Raw genomic sequence first — 18,350 nt, forward strand, 5'->3', positions numbered from 1 at the left:
GAACTTTGCATACTTTTTAGTCATAACACCTTTCAGTGGGGTTCAAAAATCAGCACGCTTTCTCAAATTAGTCATAATAGTTCCTAATTAATCAACCTCCTTTTATCACCCTGTCGCTATTCATGTGCCTATAGGAGAGTTTTGTATTCACTTTAATATTAGCTATAAGTCTCCTCCCATACACTCTCTTCGCTTCTCAATTATTTTTTCATGATTCCCATTGAACATTCAATAGTCAGCCTTGTTCCACCTCATATCTGCCATTTGGACCCATTCTACTTTATTGTAGTCAGTGAGCAAGCATGCAGATACTGCACCTGTTGAAGAAAGCAAATTGTATGTTGGCCTTCATAGCAAATGGATTCAAATACAGAAGCAGGGACATCTTGCTAAAATTGGTACTTTGGTGACACCATACCTGCAGTATTGTGCAATGTTTTGGTTTCCTTATCTGAGTAAGGATATTCTGGCCATGGAGGGAGTGCAATGAGGGTAGACCAAACTGATTCTTGAGATGGCAAGACTGACCAATGAAGCAAGACTGGATTGGACTATACTCACTGGAGTTTAGAAGAAAACCTATAAAACTCTGACTAGGCAGGGCAAATCCAGGATGTATCCAATAACCAGGGATCACGATCTAAGGATCATTTAGGTCTGAGAGGAGCAGAAAATGGTGAGCCTGTGGAATTCTCTGTCAGCGAGTGGTTGAATCCAAAGCATTGAATGTTCTCAAGGTGTTATACATAATCCTTTGGGCTAAAGGGTATGGAGAGAAAGTGGGAGCAGGATACTGAGTTGGATGATCAGCCATGATCATACTGTAGAGTAGAGCAAGTTTAAAGGGCTGAATAGCCTACTCCCTTTTCTACTTTCTACGTTTCTATGTCACTTTCATTGTCCATGGAGCTCAAGATTTGTTTGATAACATGGCAACATAACCTCATATGTACCCAAACCACATTGGCTTTTAAAGCATTCCATTTCTTGTTAAGTTTCCTTCTCCAATCTTTGACTCCAACTAACTAGAGCATGATTTGTTTTCACTCCATTGAGGCTGAACTTCACAAATTAATTATTTTTAAACGGGATTGTTCCTACTCCTGGATTACAGCCAACTCAATCTTAGGATATGATGATCGTATTCCCCTGCAAATGCTTGACACACAACTAGGTCCAGTAGTTCCTCGTTGCAAGCTGAGGTCAAATGGTTAAGTGCTATAGTCACTTTGATCACAATTGGAAATGCTGGACCATCTATGAGAGGACTGTGCATTGGGGGCCATCTCAATGGAGAACTGCTACATGACTCCTCAATTAGCTGAAGTACTATAGGCCCATAGGGCTGAGTAAGAAAAATAGGCAGACTTTCTACTTCTGACGCTCTCTTCACAACCTCAGGACATCTGAAACATTTCACAGCCAATGATATATTTAGTGAAATGTAGTAATAGTTGTAATATAAGCACATAAGCTCCTACAAAACAGTAACATAATGATCAGAATTTTTTTATTGTGTAAGAATACCTTCGAGTAGCGCTCTTCAAATTTCCTGAGAAAACCTATTGAATATCTCACCTAATTGCTGTTCCTCACACCACTAAGAATGCTCAAGATGACTCCCAAAGCTGGGCTTTGTAAGATTGCAGAAACAGAATTATTGTAAGATATTGCAAATTCGAATGTACCAATTGTCCTGAAGAAATCCAGCCAGCTTTCTCTCACAGGCGCAATAAATTAGCACTTACAAAGCAGTGGCTTTAAATACCTTTACAAGCCTGAAATCATACCAATTCTTCTGTGATAATTTAAAATAGGGCCTAGCACTTCATTTAAATTCATAATGCGAGTTGGGTTTCAGGCTTACCCTTAAGAGATAAGCCTAGCCTAAATGGTAGTGGGCAGGAGCTAAGCAGTACACAATTCTGTGAAGTACTGAGAATTTTGACTTGTTATCCTTTGTGTTCAGGTGAATCATGTGACAGTCAGGACTTAATTCTCTGATTAAACTGGAAATGATAAAATTATTCATTCTTCAGAAAAGCATGGGACATGAACTGTCAAGCGAATTATTTTAAAATCAAAATCCAACTTTCTTACAAGTATAGATTACAGAATTGGAGTCAGATGTTCCAAATTTTCTTTCTCTGGTGGAAAATAACATCAAATGTTCCTCATGGAGAACAGAACCTATATCACAATGTAAGGGACGGTTCCTTTACATAACACCTTTATGCCAAAATGTATTGGCATACTCAGCGAAAGTAAATGTAGTTTACTATAGTAAACAGATGTTAGAAGTCATCTCAGGAAGGAGATCCAAATGTTTAAAAAAAATGGCTTTCAAGGATATCAACAAACTTTTGTCTCACTTGTGTTCTGAATTGTTTAAACCACTCGATGACCAATCTCCGTCTGTGATTTTTTTCCTGCAGACTCATCGCTTTCTCTTTTTCTAAAATAGCAGGCAACTCTTTCCAGTCTTTTACAAAAATAAACGGTGCTCCCATTAACTTCAGGAGACGCAATGGGGCATTCTGGAACACGGACGAGTTGCCACATTGTCCTGGGGTCATGACATCTTCAACAACTGGAACAGAACCATAAGAGCAAGCTTCGTAAATTCTGTAGCATTCAGTATTTATTCCCACAGGGCACAGCGTGAGGTCACTTTGCAGCAAAGCATCTTGATACTTCTTTAAGTTTTCACTTGTTTCTTGAGGTAACCACCTACATGGGCAACAGTAACAGAAATTAATATTCATCTATAGTCTGTGGTTCCTTGTATCTATCATAAACTGCAAATACCTTAAATAAAACCGAGCATCCTGGTATTTCTGCATCAAATTACATTTAGTTAAGGCACATCAGACAATGTTAAAATAAAACCCGAAGTTCATTCGTAATTATTAAGATATATACAAATATAAACATTCGGCTTAGTTTCCTTTGCAAAGTGAGGGGACTGAGACAGAACACTCTAAAAACACATTTCTGAGAATCATAACAAAACTATTACTTTCCACATGAAAAACAGAGTAATTTGGAAAATGAAGTTTCTCTGCAATGACTGAATCTATAATGAACAGAAACAGAAGTAAGCCGTTGTGGTTGTGGGTATGTTCACCAAACTGGGAAGTTGGTCTGCAGATATTTCGTCCCCTATCTAGGTGACAACTTCAGTGCTTTGGAGCCTTCTGTGCTGTGGAGCTGCTGTACTGTCTCTTCCAGAATTTATTTGGTTCCGTTTCTGCTGCTTCCAGTTCATTGTAGTGGTTGGTATATCGGGTCTAGGTCAATGAGTCTAAGAGTACGCCATTCAACCTCTCAGAAAGTGTAGGATAGTAATATATTTTTGGCAGGCCTCTTCTGTACTATATGGTTTTGAGATTCTCTACAAGCCTATTCTCTTAGTTCAAGGCTGATCTATATCTCAATTCAATTTCTCCAATTTGCTGAATTGCATGGCAAACAGTCTTCATCTATTCAATACCCACCGCTCCCTCTCATTTACCTCAGTCCCCTTGGGCCACAAGCCTCATTCCTGATGAAAGGCTTATGCTTGAAACATTGATTCTCCTGCTCCTCGGATGCTGCCTGACCGGCTGTGCTTTTCCAGCACCTCACTCTTTGACTCTGATCTCCAGCATCTGCAATCCTCATTTTTTTTCCTAGTTGATTATAATCTTACTGCAAAGCCTCTTTCAAGGGTGCCTACCTTGAAGGAGTTCTCCTCCTCCCTCGACAAGGATCTCAATGAATCTCTGTCTCTCATTGCACCCCCCAGGTCATCTACCTCTTGCATTCCCAGCTACCTTTCCCCCAGCCCCACTCCCCCTCCCATTTATCTCTCAGCCTCCTTGGGCTACAAGCCTTATTCCTGACGAAGGGCTTAGGCATGAAACGTTGATTCACCTGCTCCTCGGATGCTGCCTGACTGGCTGAGCTTTTCCAGCACCACACTCTTCGACTCAAATCTAATCTTCTCTAATTTCCTCCACCATCCTAGTATCTGTCAGATATTGACTTGAAACGCTGTGGCAACAGCAGCACAACTCCCTCTAAGCGACATTCGTACATATAATCGATACAGCCTTTCTGTCAAGTACGGCAGGACCAAGAGTCTAGGTCAAGAATTCCTGCAATGTGTGGAAAAATACAGGCCACATTATCTTTGTGCTGCTTTCATAATGAGGTATCATCAGTAGTTCACAAGGTGAAAAAAAAAGATTATTCAGCTTTCACCTGAATGTTTACAGGCATCCGTTAACATGAAAAAAATTGATAAAGCAGCTGAATCTGTTGACAAATATAAACAATGCAGCAAAGGAGCAAAACAATACTGAATGATTTATGATTCAGATTTGTTGGGGAAGGGAAACAGACCAGATGCAGGTTAGAGTTGGGTAAGGAACGGCACTACTGTAGTAAAAGAAAATAAATCACAGACCCAATGAAATAACCAGAAGGAAAGCATGAGGAGATTTAATGTTTCTGAATGAAGACCAGATGCATGTTCTGTAATATGCGACTGATGCAAAATTGATGGGAAAGATATGAGACTGATAAGGAATTGCTACTGGCAAGGAAGAGTTGATAATGAGTTACTAAATGCACAAACATTAGGGATATGATAAGATTGCGCTGTGCAATCCAGTCTTTTCAATAATTTCTACTTTATTTCAATACAAGAGGCTAGATGAATCATCTGTGAACTTAATCTCTACATAAACAACCTAAGGTACAGTGATGGTATGATATTAATTACAAGAACAAGAGACATTGTTCTGGAATTTATGGTAGCAAACCATCAGCATTTATCAACATTACTCCTCTGAAACTGACAGCATAGCTGGAAGCTGCACATGCAGATTTTAGTACATGGAAACCCAGAAGTTGCTGTAAGTCTTGCTGAGTTTTTCCATAGCGTGCACTATTTACTGTCAAGATTAGAGTGGTGCTGGAAAAGCACAGCAGGTCAGGCAGCATCTGAGGAGCAGGAAAATCGACGTTTCGGGCAAAAGCCCTTCATCAGGAATGATGAAACCATTCCTGATGAAGGGCTTTTGCCCGAAACGTCGATCTTCCCGCTCCTTGGATGCTGCCTGATCTGCTGTGCTTTTCCAGAACCACTGTAAACTTGACTCTAATCTCCAGCATCTGTAGTAACCAATTTTGCCTGCATTATTTACGGAACCAGTAGGAACAGTAATTCTGCGACTCATTATAAAACTTTGTAAAAGTTAAAATCTTTTGAATGATAGTCAATTTATTCTTAACAGCATACATTGTTCATAATGAAGGAGAAATAACCCCGGCACTAAAATAATTTTGGTTGAATGTCACTTTTTTTCCATTAAAGGGAAGTCTATATTTTCAGAATGCTGTAAATATTTGAAAGTTGACTTTATTTCCTTCCTTAATCCCATGAGTATGTAATAATCATTTATTTCAAAATTGGTAAAAATTTAAAAGGTGAAGAGGATCAGTGATTTTTACTTCAAGGTTTGCTGTCTATGGCCATACCCCACTGCAGCTGGCTACTTGCCCAGCTTGAGGTGCCAGAAGACAGGAGGTTGGCTAACGTGGTGCCACTATTTAAGAAAGGTGCTAAAGACAAACCAGGGAACTATACAGCAGTGAGCCTGACATTGGTGGTGGGCACATTGTCGGAAGGGATCCTGAAGGACAGGATGTCCATGTATTTAGAAAGGCAAGGACTGATTCGGGATAGTCAACATGGCTTTGTGCGTGGGAGATCATGTCTCACAAACTTGATTGAGTTTTTTGAAAAAGTAACAAAGAGGATTGGTGAGGGCAAAGCAGCAGATGTGATCGATATGGACTTCATTAAGGCATTCGACAAAGTTTCCCATGGGAGACTGGTTAGCAAGGTTAGATCTCATGTAATACAGGGAGAACTAGCCATTTGGATACAGAACTGACTCAAAAGGTAGAAGAGGGTGGTGGTGGAGCGTTGTTGTTCAGACTGGAGGCCTGTGACCAGTGGAGTGCCACAAGGATCGGTGCTGGGTCCACTACTTTTCATCATTTATATAACTGACTTGGATCTGAACATAGAGGGAATAGTTAGTAAGTTTGGAGGTGACACCAAAATTGGAAGTGTAGTGGACAGCGAAGAAGATAACCTCAGATTACAACGGGATCTTGATCAGATGGGCCAATGGGCTGAAGAGTGGCAGATAGAGTTTAATTTAGATAAATGCAAGGTGCTGCATTTTGGGAAAGCAAATCTTAGCAGGACTTATACACTTAATGGTAAGGTCCTAGGGAGTGTTTTTGAACAAAGAGACCTTGGACTGCAGGTTCATAACTCCTTGAAAGTGGAGTCGCAGGTAGATAAGATAGTGAAGAAGGCGTTTGGTATGCTTTCTTTTATTGGTCACAGTATTGAGTACAGGAGTAGGGAGGTCATGTTGTGGCTGTACAGGACGTTAGTTAGGCCACATTTGGAATATTGTGTGCAATCCTGGTCTCATTTCTTTTGGAAGGATTTTGTGAAACTTGAAAGGGTTCAGAAAAGATTTACAAGGACGTTGCCAGGGTTGATGCTTTTGAACGAGAGGGAGAGGCAGAATTGATTAGATTAGATTCCCTACAGTATGGAAACAGGCCCTTCGGCCCACAACTCACACAGAAGAGTAACCCACCCAACCCTATATTTACCCCTGACTCATGCACCTAACATTATGGGCAATTTAGCATGGCCAATTCACCTAACCTGCACATCTTTTGGATTGTGGGAGGAAACCAGAGCACCCGGAGGAAACCCACGCAGACACGGGGAGAACGTGCAAATTCCACACAGTCAGTCGCCCAAAGTGGGACTCGAACCCGGGTCCCTGGCGCTGTGAGGCAGCAGTGCTAACAACTGAGCCACTGTGCCGCCCCATAATACAGCCCCAAATAGACTTGGGCTGTTTTCCAAGGAACATCGAAGGCTGAGGGATGACCTCATCGTGGTTTATAAAATCATGAGGGACATGCATAGGATAAATAGACAAAGTACTTTCCCTGGGATGGGGGAGTCCAGAACCAGAGGGCATAGGTTTAAGGTGAGAGAGGAAAGATATAAAAAGGACCTAAGGGGCAACATTTTCACGCAAAGGGTGGTGCGTGTATGGAATAAGCTGCCAGAGGAAGTGATGGAGGCTAGTACAATTGCAACATTTAAAAGGCATCTGGACGTATATACGAATAGGAAGGGTTGGAGGATATGGGCCGAGTGCTGGAAGGTGGGACTAGATTAGGTTGGGATATCTGGTCGGCCTGGATGAGTTGGACTGTTTCCACACTGTACATCTCTATGACTCTATAATGCTATCACTACTTTTGGTTGCCTGGAGAGTTTGTTGTCTTTGCACCAGAAACAAACTGGTATCAAGACGTGGAGGTGCATTCCTCAGAAACTGCTGGACCTTTGCGGACAGCTTTCATTTTGGTCAGCACCATGGCTTCACCACTGACTCTAGCCTTTTATAAAAGATGCTTGAATAGATAGAACAAACATATAACAAGTTTTATGTATAGTTAATAGCGTATGCTGGACTCTCATTTCTAACAAAGATGACTGGAGACATCTGAACTATGCTGAGTCAGAGTAGATTGAAAATTATTTAACAGGAAAGGTCTTTGACTAATTAGTATGGTAGATTACCGTAAGAAGAAAATGGTTTCAGCTTATGATTCAGAAATCTCAAATTTCTGCTGAAGCCATTACTCTATAGAACAGTTGGCATAGATCCCGAATTAAGTAAAGGAGAACACAACTAGATGACATAACATAACAGGTCAGGTACTGTAATAGAGTGGTGTTGGAAAAGCACAGCTGGTCAGGCAGCATCCGAGGAGCAGGAAAATCGATGTTTCGGGCAAAAGCCCAATAGTCAGTCTGAGCAGCAACAGAAAGATATGTAAAATTTTTGTCAAAGTATCTATGTACAGGTTGTTCTGTGTGTTTTGTCAGCACGAATTGGCTATAACGCAATTGATAAATTGTGGACATTGTTTGAATAACACAAACTTTCTACTGAATGGTATAGCGATGTTCTATTATCGATCTTCCACAGCGTGATTTTCTGTAGCAGTATTCCATAGTGTGTTTATTTATAGTGCAAGGTTGCAGAGGAACACAACTATTGTGTTATAGCAGAATGGCCTGTATTAGCAACTGCACTTTAATGCAACGGACTTCAGTGAAGCAAATACTCAGGATATGTACTTGCATTAATGTAATCTTTCTTTGACGAAAACTGACAATTGGTAGCGAAAGCAAGATACACCAAGACAACTGGACACAGTAGTCTTATGGGTATTTGATAGTCTCCTCGAACAACTATTTTTAAAACCCACTGTCTCCAGAATTCACAGAGTGATGGATTTAATCTATAGGCTTTCTTGTACCAAACTTTCTGAGAGAATGCAATGTTTTCACCACTTACACAGTATTTTGCAACTGTTCCAGAAATTACAGTGGATATATCTCTGGTACATTGAGCTCATTTACTTCCAAAGTGCAGGGCTAAAACTTTTCAACAGGATACATTGTAAAATATTTATTGACTGAGCTACAGTTTGATGACCGAGGGTTTAAGATACTTAGAGAACTATAGCAATTCCTGTAATGCCATCTTATGCTATTAGGTAGTGTAAGAAACCACACATTGTTATTTTTTGTTGGACTACACACAAACATAGAAGTTGAACTGCTCAAATTGAAAAACAGGAAATTTTGCAATTTGAAAAACAGGTGTGACACAGTTTTGAGCTGTATCATACAACGCTGATGTTAGGAAGCAAAAAGGGATGCAGTCAAGACTGAAAAGTACCAAAAATCTTTCAAGTCAAGGAAATTCTGCATGAGGGTAACAGTTCTCTGATAGGTTGAGATGCTGAGTGTGAAAAAGCTGTAAATGCTAAGGGTAGGAGAACGTGAAAAGATCCAGCCTGCATCCAGTTGGCTCACTTCCTACCTTGTTTGTGAGGAAAAAGGCAGAAAACCCTGGAAAAGTTAAATGAAAAGAATTCAAAAATAAAAAAAACCCAACTTCACCTGCTCAAGCACTGAATGAAAAGACAACAATCACCACAGACCCAGGCAACAGCATCCTATCATTACAAAACTCAAAAGGACTGAAAGATAAAAGACTTGCAGAATGGATTTATATGCTTGTAAATTTTGTTTACACTGTCTATATGATTTTCCACCTGTATTATATGTGATAAACTATTTATTTTTTGTCTGTTTGCATCATGATTGAATGTGTGTGTATTTGGGGTTTGGAAAGGTATACTTTAGGTTGCATAAATAAGAATTTCTTACTTTTATTGCTCTTGTTAAAGTTAAGTTTGTTACAGTAAATAGGTATTTTTACTGTTACTGTATAAACCTGCTCTAGGTAGCAGTCAGTCACGCTTTGGTCATCTCATTGGGATTTTTATACATTGAGCGATGACTTGTGGAACAGTGGGGCATAACTTTCAATTTAGTATTTCTAGTTAAGTTGTGACAAAAGCTGTGGCACTTATCCAAAACCAATTGTGATGCTTGCTCAGTAAGAGTTTCTAGTTCCTGCGCGTTGTTATCTTATTGTCAGAACAATAACAAAGTAAGCAATGATAGAGATATGTAGACAATCCCATCAAGATGCTGATTTTTCTCCAATCACAAATCATTCTTTCAGTATATAGCCGAGACTATACTGCCTATTCTGAGATGCTATCAATCATTAATTTGAAATACGACACCAAATCAACAGACTTTTTAAAAGTCCAAGATCTGTCTTTCATGTTATCAGATACTTTGCAGCACTTAAAAGTCAAATAATTACTTCTTTAGTGCCATCACTGTCACTTCGGCCATCCCAATCACCAACCTTCACACACCATGGCCCCACACTGAACAAATTACAACGTGTCCAGTTTATCTGTATTTGGTCAGGATATTTGAGAAAGGTCTTTGAATGATGTTTATTTTTGACTTGATATCCCCTTGAGAGACAGCACTCCCTGATAATGCAGCAACTCTCTCAGCACCGCACTGAATTGTCAGCCTAGGTTCTAAGCTCAAGTCCTGGGAGTAGAAAATGGGGTGATCCTGCTAACAAATGAGCACGTGTTCACAATATCAACTGCATTTCAGTCTAGTTAGTGAAACACGGCATGCCTTTCCCAAATCTCTGTAAACAATCTATAACAGATCTCACGGGATCATTTAAATCTTTTGATTTAAAAAAAAATCAGGTTACATCAGCTATTGCTTGAACCCCAAAATCACTTCTGAGTTTAGAAAATTTACAAAAAAAATTAACTAATTTTATTTCCTATCACCTGTCATCCACAAGTACAGTAGAACCTCAATTATCCAAACGAAATGGGAGGGAGTATTTTGTTCGGATAACTGATCGTTCGGATAATCGATCTGATTGTAAACAAGCAGTAATTTATGAGTGCCAGCTATCTGAACATTGCTTAGTTATCCGACAATGCATGCCATAATGCTGTTTAACCAATAACTGATCTATTGTGAACAAGTAGCAATGGAGTGCCAGTTAGTGAACATTTCTTGGTTTTCCAGCAATTCGGATAATCTGAAATTCGGATAATTAATAACTTATCAGTTTAAATTTCATTCATGGGAGGTGGGCTAGGCCAGCATTTATTTCCCATCCCTAGTTGTTCACAGTTAATAATCAGCGTCGGTCTGGAGTCACATTTAAGCCAGCTCAGGTAAGGATGGCAGTTATCCAAATGTGTTGACATTTGACAATGATTTCATGGTCAGTATTAGACTCTTAATTCTAGATTTTTATTGGGTTCAAGTTTTACCATCAGCCATGGTGGGATTCATACCATAGCCCCCAGAACATTACCTGAGTCTCTGTGCTAACAGTCAAATACCACTAGGCTACCGCCCCCCTGCATATACTGACATATGTTATTTGCACACTACCACTTTGCTTTTGCTGTAACTCTAATATCTGATTTACTTAAAGTATTCTCCTCCAGAAGTAATTATTTAGTTACTATTTCACTGTACCCAAATCCTAAAATTTGGGGCTTGCTTTGAATCTGTGTGCATAATAAACATTGAATTCTGCATGTGTGATTGTGACTGGGTCAAGCATAGCCATTTCCAGTTGGTCTGAGTTGTTCACAGTATTGTAGAACAATACAGTGGGAGAGGTGAAGAGACTCAGCCAATGCAAATGGACAAGAAAATAATGATAAAATTGTCCCAAACACTGAGACAGTCCCTCTTCTACAAGTATCGCAAAAATGAAATCTCTTCTATAATAAACACAGAAATTCACATAGCTGAACTTAATTTGGCTAACTTTTAAATGTTCCTTTAAATTATAGTAAGTGACCATACAGAAGCAATGTGCAGCTTCAGCATCATTCTAGCAGTAACTTCAGACTCTGGATCTAGGAACCGAACAACAGGAGAGTGTTAATCAACCTAGGCGAAAGTGAGGACTGCAGATGCTTGAGATCAGAGCTGAAAATGTGTTGCTGGAAAAGCACAGCAAGTCAGGCAGCATCAAAGGAGCAGGAGAATCAACGTTTCGGGCATAAGCCCTTCTTCAGGAATTCCAGCAACACATTCTTCAGCTGCTGGAGATTAGAGTCAAGATTAGAGTGGTGCTGGAAAAACATAGCAGGTCAGGCAGCATCCGAGGAGCAGGAAAATCGATGTTTCGGGCAAAAGCTCTTCACCAGGAAAGCCCTTCCTGCTCTGTTAATTAACCTGTCAAGTCTGTTCTATGTGAACATTACTGATCTGTACTTCAACCCTATTTACTTGCCTTTGTTTGATGCCCCTTGTACACGAAGCTGTTAAAAACTTATATCAATCTCTGCCATATCAGTTCCATGAGGGGGATAGCATCAACTGATTTTAGGACAGCACCAAGATTTATACTTAACAGGTGACCTGCAGCTCAGACTGGATCTTTCCCTGACACTTAGGCTATGCAGGTAAAGAAGGACTTCTTGATTTCACTCCAAAATAGTCTGGCTTTCATTTTAAGATTCTGTAGTTTCTTCTGGGGTCCCACATCAAACAATTTCCCTTTACCTACTACAATCTTTACATTGTCTTAGTTATTACAATTAATAATTTTGTAATTTCTCCTTCCCTCTGATCTAACAAAATCATGACTGTTTGAAATGAGCGCTATTAATGAAAAATGAATGAAATTTACCTTCAAGAACCTTTTTGTTACATCGAAAAATTTGTGTTAAGATATAAAGAAATGTTTCATTAATTCTCAGCAGGAGTTAACTCAGAACGTTCAGCAGTGTTATCTGCTCCATTCAGATACATATGAAGCAACCATGGTATTGTTTCTGTTTAATGTCAGAGTGGCGAGGAGAATATTAGGAGGGCAGGGGAAAGAGAAGTAGTGATAGCACTGTTGGAAATGGAAGAAATGACTCATCTCCAGTGGCGAGAAGTCAGCAAATAAGCACATGCACACAAAAAAGGTAGATTGCCTGGGAATATCAGGAAAAGATTGAATTGAGCTGCATGTTATCGTAAAGATATAGGTGGCAGCTCAAGGAAGTAGCGCTGAGGACAGAAAATACAGTGAAAACATACGTGTATTTATTGTGGGGATTTTAATATATTTTGTAGACTGCTTAAACCTCCCTATTGTAAAGTATATGAATGCATGTCAAGTACTTTTTAGGAACAAATGTGTCTATTGCTTTTGCTAATTCCCAACTGCTCTTGATAACTGTTAGACACCAGCTTTACTAATCATCAATTTGTGGTTGGTTTTTGAAACCAGCCTCTGTGCTCCCTTTCCTATCCTACATCATCTCAGAATTACAAAATTGTGGTTCCACTCCATAAATATGAATCTAAATACCAATAAAAGTCTCTTTTGGATGACAGATTTCATTGTTACATATTTTCTGCATTTCAATAAATGTGTCAGAAAAATTGCAGAAAAACAAATCTAGGTTGACACTACCAACATGGTGTAAGGGAATGCTATAACATCAGAGGTACTTTCTTTTCAATGACATATTAAGCAGAGGCACATCTCAGGTATAAGTGAAAATTCCCACAGTACTATTTTGAAATGTCTCTGTTCTTTTGGACAGCATTGATCACTCAACCAACATCATAATTAAATGCTCATTGTCACATTGCTGATTGTACTTATGATATGCAAATTAGCTGCTGCCTTTCCTGTGTGACAAGTGACCAGAAAAGTACTGCATCAGCAATAAAGTGATCTGGGACATCCTGAGGTCATGAACCTTGTCATATAAATGCACACCTTTAATCATTCCTCCATGGACAGCCTCAGTGTGAAGGCATGCGAAGTGAAGGTTGTGTGTTAACCGCGGCCATTCTTCCGTTGCTTAGCCCAATACACGCTGTTGATTGATCTACCCTACCCATGCTCCCCTTGTAATATATGACTGGATAAACATACAATCCACTGTTCTCTGTATAATCCAGAATGCTTTCCTTTCCATCAACAACTTTCAAATTTAGGTTTGTACAGATTTTTCAAGGGCTCTTAAAGCAATTTTTCCGGACAGCAAGACAGAGTAATAAATATGAAAGGGTGCACGAGGGGGAAGAAAGAAAGACAGGCTTTTTGTAAAAAGTAATGGTAGCAGACAAGATACTGACCTCTAAAGGTCAGTAAGTAGCACCATGGCTGCTTTGGCTTTCAATGTTAAGTCTCACCTTTACTTTGGGCAGGAGAAATGTCGAGGTAAATGCCTGGTTCAGACACTGCAGTGCACTCTATTTGAATTCATTGAGTAAACAAGTGCCATTATAACACAACCTGACCTGCTGAGTATTTCAGCATATTCTGATTATCTTAATCCCTTATTTGGTTTGGTTCTTACTATTTGGAAAAGCTGTCAGCTTGACTTCCTTAAATCTTAACTACTCCTGAAACAAATTTCTGAATATTAATCTCTCCCTGTAATTTGAATCATTGTAACTTATTCTCTAGATTCAGCTTACCTAGTTGATCTGTGTAATCTGTGTGTACTGCATATGCTGGTTCAGCTAATAAATTGCAATACTGTAACTTAATTTCATGACTAAATATCAGACAAGCAAGGCTGGGTTTGCATAGGTCTGTAAAATATTCCTGCGGATGCCATGTTTGAGTGAGTATTCACTGTTAGAACAAGAGGGAAGGAAATCTGCACATTTTTGGGAATTTTTAAGAACTAGAAATAAAACCAGCTGTGAGCCAGTTACATGTAGAAATAGGGTGATACTGCCAATAATACATATCTGTTTGTATTGGCTACATGATCCGTTTACTAATTGTGTATGTAATGCATGGACAGGTGATTCTTAATTACATTTAAAACAATTTAGTTGGCAACCATTTAAGTGTTAGTGGAGTTACGCTCCTTTTTAATCGTAATTTGTCTAGTCCATCTCATTACTGTCTACATCAGGGAAATGGCCCTCAAATTGCTGCTGTAAATAATTATCTATTTCCTTAAAAGCATTATTAAAACGCTCTTTATGGGCAGCACTTTCGCATTTTGCGTACTAAATAGTATGATGATTTAGATGCAGGAATCCATGATTATTAATCCATCTGAAAAGGGGTCTTTCAACCAATAAAAGTTTGAAAGATAGGACAGATGTAAAGAAGATGTTTCACTTATGGAAGAATCCCAAGTTAGGAGTCATAAATGTGAGATGGTTATTAACCAGATCTAATAAGAATACCAGTAGATATTTAACTGCTTAGTGGTGTGAATGTGAAATTTGCTACCACATGGAGTGCTTAATGCAAACAGAACCAAGTAGATGAAAGGGAACGAAATAGATGGACACCGAGACAGGGTTAAATGAAGTAGAGTGGGAGCTAGCACTTGAGGAACATCAAAATTAATGTTGACTTGCTGAGTCAAGAGGTTTGTTTCAATGTCTGTCAATCACCTCTCCAGAAGTCCTGCTGGCAAAAAGGACTGTTTTCTCAATATTACTGAACAGTCCAGAAAAAATAGTTATTTACAGCTTAATAGCTACATAGTTGCCATTTAAAAGCAGGATGAGTACACAAAGAAAAATACCTACTGTTCTCGAACTGAGATAAGACACATTGTATTGAGTCTTTCCCGTTTCAACACATTCAACAAGATTTCCCTGGAGGAGCCTTTGTAGACAGTTCCAAGGAAGTTGCACAAGTACGGCCTTGAAGAATGCAACATTAGGTTGTTGAGATCCACAATAGGGAAGTTCCTGTAGCTGAAATAAGAAGTACAGTGTAATCATTAGATCTTCCTTCGAACAGATGGATTCTGATTCGCAAAGTTCCTGTTTACTCTAAAGGTCAAATGATAACATTTATGCAACATCTTTAATTTGCTATCTAGCAGTCTGCTTTATTGAGTGCTGGGGAGTTCAACAGCCTTTAAAGGTCAAATTTCAGTCTCAATTAACATTCAAACAACTTTCTTCCTTCCCCATGAGGTGCGTTTTAACCTTTTGTTACTGGTGATTAGACAGTAGCAGCAGTGAGGAGCTACAGTGGAAACCTAAGACAGATCCCAAATGGAAAGCAGTAGAACACTGCTGGAGGTCAGGGACTCATGGCAGCCAGATGTGCTCCAGCTGAGAGGGCTGCAGTACTATTTTGAGTGCTTTTTAGATTATTTGATAAGTGATGAGTTGTGCACACATATGAGCACTGCAGTTAATAGAGCATAGCTAATGATCACACCTTGAATGATCAAAACTAAGAATAAAGAAGTTTGAGAAGGTGTTTGGACAGTGGGCTCAAGACTATAAAAAGGTTCGACAGGATAAACTAGACACATAATCAAATAAGTTTGAGAGTATGGATTTCAAACTAGTGGTGTATGGGTAATGGTTAGCTTTGTAAAGTGTTTGTAAAAGAAAAAGGTCAAAGAGTCCTTTCTAGTAACAGTGGCCTAACCAAGCATGAGACGGAGAGCAAGTCACTGCAAATCCCTGGAGAGGATTCCAATTAGTGAGTTTTGAGAAGATTCGTACTCAGGTTGAGGTTCTGGATGTAGGTTTGCTCGCTGAATTGGAAGGTTCATTTCGTCACCATATTAAGTAACATCTTCAGTGAGCCTCTGGATGAAGTTTTGTCTGGAGGCTCACTGAAGATGTTACCTAGTATGGTGACGAAAAGTCTGAAAATGAATCTTCCAGCTCAGCGAGCAAACCTACTTCCAGGATTCCAATCGAAGATTGTTAATAATGTTGGGCTTATGACAGAAGGAGCAAACATTAAAAGGCATTAGCTTGCTTTGGGTTTGAATAATCAAGGATTAATTTTAGTTTAGAAAAACTCAGAGATTTAAATCTATTAGGGCAGTTATCAGTAGGATAACTATCTGGAGTCAGAAGCAAAAATAGTTTCTCTAGGCAGTATGGAACAAATGAAAGAGAGCTCAGTTACCTTGGTACAAAGGCGAGCTTGTGGAATTTCCAGACTAGGAGTACTTGATTAGAAATGAACAGATTATTAAAAGACTGAGACAGCAAAAGCTTTCAGTTTCATGAGTATTTACTTAAGACAATTTCATAGTTCAGAGGACAGAGCTGTAGAGAAGCAGTTAAATCAAACTTAAAGATTTCTTTGGATAATTTATTTGGATTTGATATGCTATAAAGTGATGGTGTTGGGGAATAGAGTCATAGAGTTGTACAGCATGCAAACAGACCCTCAGTCCAATTCGTCCATGCTGACCAGATATCCTAAATTAATCTAGTTCTGTTTGACAGCACTTGGCCCATATCCCTGTAAACCTTTCCTATTCATATACCCATCTAGATACTTTTTTAAATATTGCAATTGCACCAGCCTTCACCACTTCCTCTGGCAGCTCATTCTATACATGCACTCCCCTCTGTGTGAAAAAGTTGCCCATAGGTCCCTTTTATATTTTTCCCCTCTCACCCTAAACCTATGCCCTCTAGTTCTGGACTCTCCCACCCCAGAGTAAATACCTTGGCTATTTACCCTATCCATGCCCCTCATGATTTGATAAACTGCATAAAAGTCATCCCTCAGCCTCTGACACTCCAGGGAAAATAGTCTCAGATGATTCAGCATCTCCCTATAGCTCAAATCCTCCAGTCTTAGCAACATCCATGTAAATCTTTTCTGCACTTGTTCAAATTTGACAACATTTTTCCTGTAGCAGGGAGCCCAGAATTGAATGTAGTATTCCAAAAGTGGCTTGACCAATGTCCTGTACAACTGCAATATGATATCCCAACTGCTATACTCAATGCACTGACTAACAAAGGCAAATTTACCATACACCTCCTTAATAATCTGTCTATGTGTAAACTCAACACTTAACAAATCCCTCTCCATCCAAGCCCTTAACACTATGGCAGTCCAAGTCCATGTCTGGAAAATTAAAACTGCCTGCCATTACAACCCTATCATTCTTTCAAATAGCTGAGATTTTCTTAGAAATTTGCTTTTCAACTTTGGGGGGGGGGGGGGTCCACAGTACAATCCCAATAAGGTGATCATCTCTTTCTTATTTCTCAGTTCCACCCAACTAACTTTACTGGATATGCTCCCAGGAATATCTTCTTTAATTACAGCTGTGATATTATCCCGAACCAAGAGTGCCACTTCCTCCTCCTCTCTTGACCCTGTTTCTATCCTTCCAGTAGCATCCATACCCTGGAACATTAAGCTGCCAGTCCTGCCCTTCCCTGAGCCACGTTTCTGTAATAGCTATGATATCCCAATCCCATTTTCCTAACCACGCCTTGAGTTCATCTGCCTTACCTGTCAGGCCTCTTGCACTGAAATAAATGTAGTTTAAATCATCAGTCTTACATTGTTCTCTGTTTTGCTCTTGCCCACCTTGATAAATTCTTGATTTCGTAAGGAATTAAGGGCTACGGGGAGAGTGCGAGTAAGTGGAGTTGAAATGCCTATCAGCCATGATTAAATGACGAAGTGGACTCGATGGCCTTACTTCCACTCCTATGTCTTATGGACTATTTGATGTGATCCTCTTCCTAATTGTATTAACCTCAGACTTATCTCTTTTCTCACCATCTCTTTGGGATGAATTTCTTTTTGCTGTGTGTTTTAAGATCTTTCAAACTGTGTGCTTTATTTGTATTGCTTGGTTTGTTTTATTTTATCTTTTCCCCTTTATGTAATGAACATCTATTTTACTGTTAAAAAAATCTGCGGCCTTGTGTGCCAATGTTTCAGTGAATGCCCACCACATTAAATTGAAACAAAATCATGCTATATTTCTAACTGGGATTTTTACTTGTTCAGTACTGATATAAACTTGGATTATATCAGGCCATA

General features: G+C 39.3%; 1 protein-coding gene across 5 annotated transcripts in view; it reads right to left on the reverse strand.

Moving 5' to 3' along the window:
- rxylt1 (ribitol xylosyltransferase 1) overlaps positions 1–18,350 on the reverse strand; it is a 58,453-nt gene that overhangs the window by 10,047 nt on the left and 30,056 nt on the right. For 4 of the 5 annotated variants that reach the window (XM_072551902.1, XM_072551905.1, XM_072551904.1 and 1 more), the window contains exons 5-6: positions 15,104–15,274; positions 2,373–2,730 (exon numbers count right to left, since the gene is read on the reverse strand). In XM_072551902.1, the coding sequence (XP_072408003.1) occupies positions 2,373–2,730; positions 15,104–15,274 (529 nt within the window). Of the gene's footprint in view, positions 1–1,414; positions 2,731–15,103; positions 15,275–18,350 lie in introns of those variants that run through there. The other variant, XM_072551903.1, reaches the window with a different exon arrangement.

Source organism: Chiloscyllium punctatum, chromosome 32 (genome assembly GCF_047496795.1).
Source record: "Chiloscyllium punctatum isolate Juve2018m chromosome 32, sChiPun1.3, whole genome shotgun sequence".
Classification (NCBI taxonomy): domain Eukaryota; kingdom Metazoa; phylum Chordata; class Chondrichthyes; order Orectolobiformes; family Hemiscylliidae; genus Chiloscyllium; species Chiloscyllium punctatum.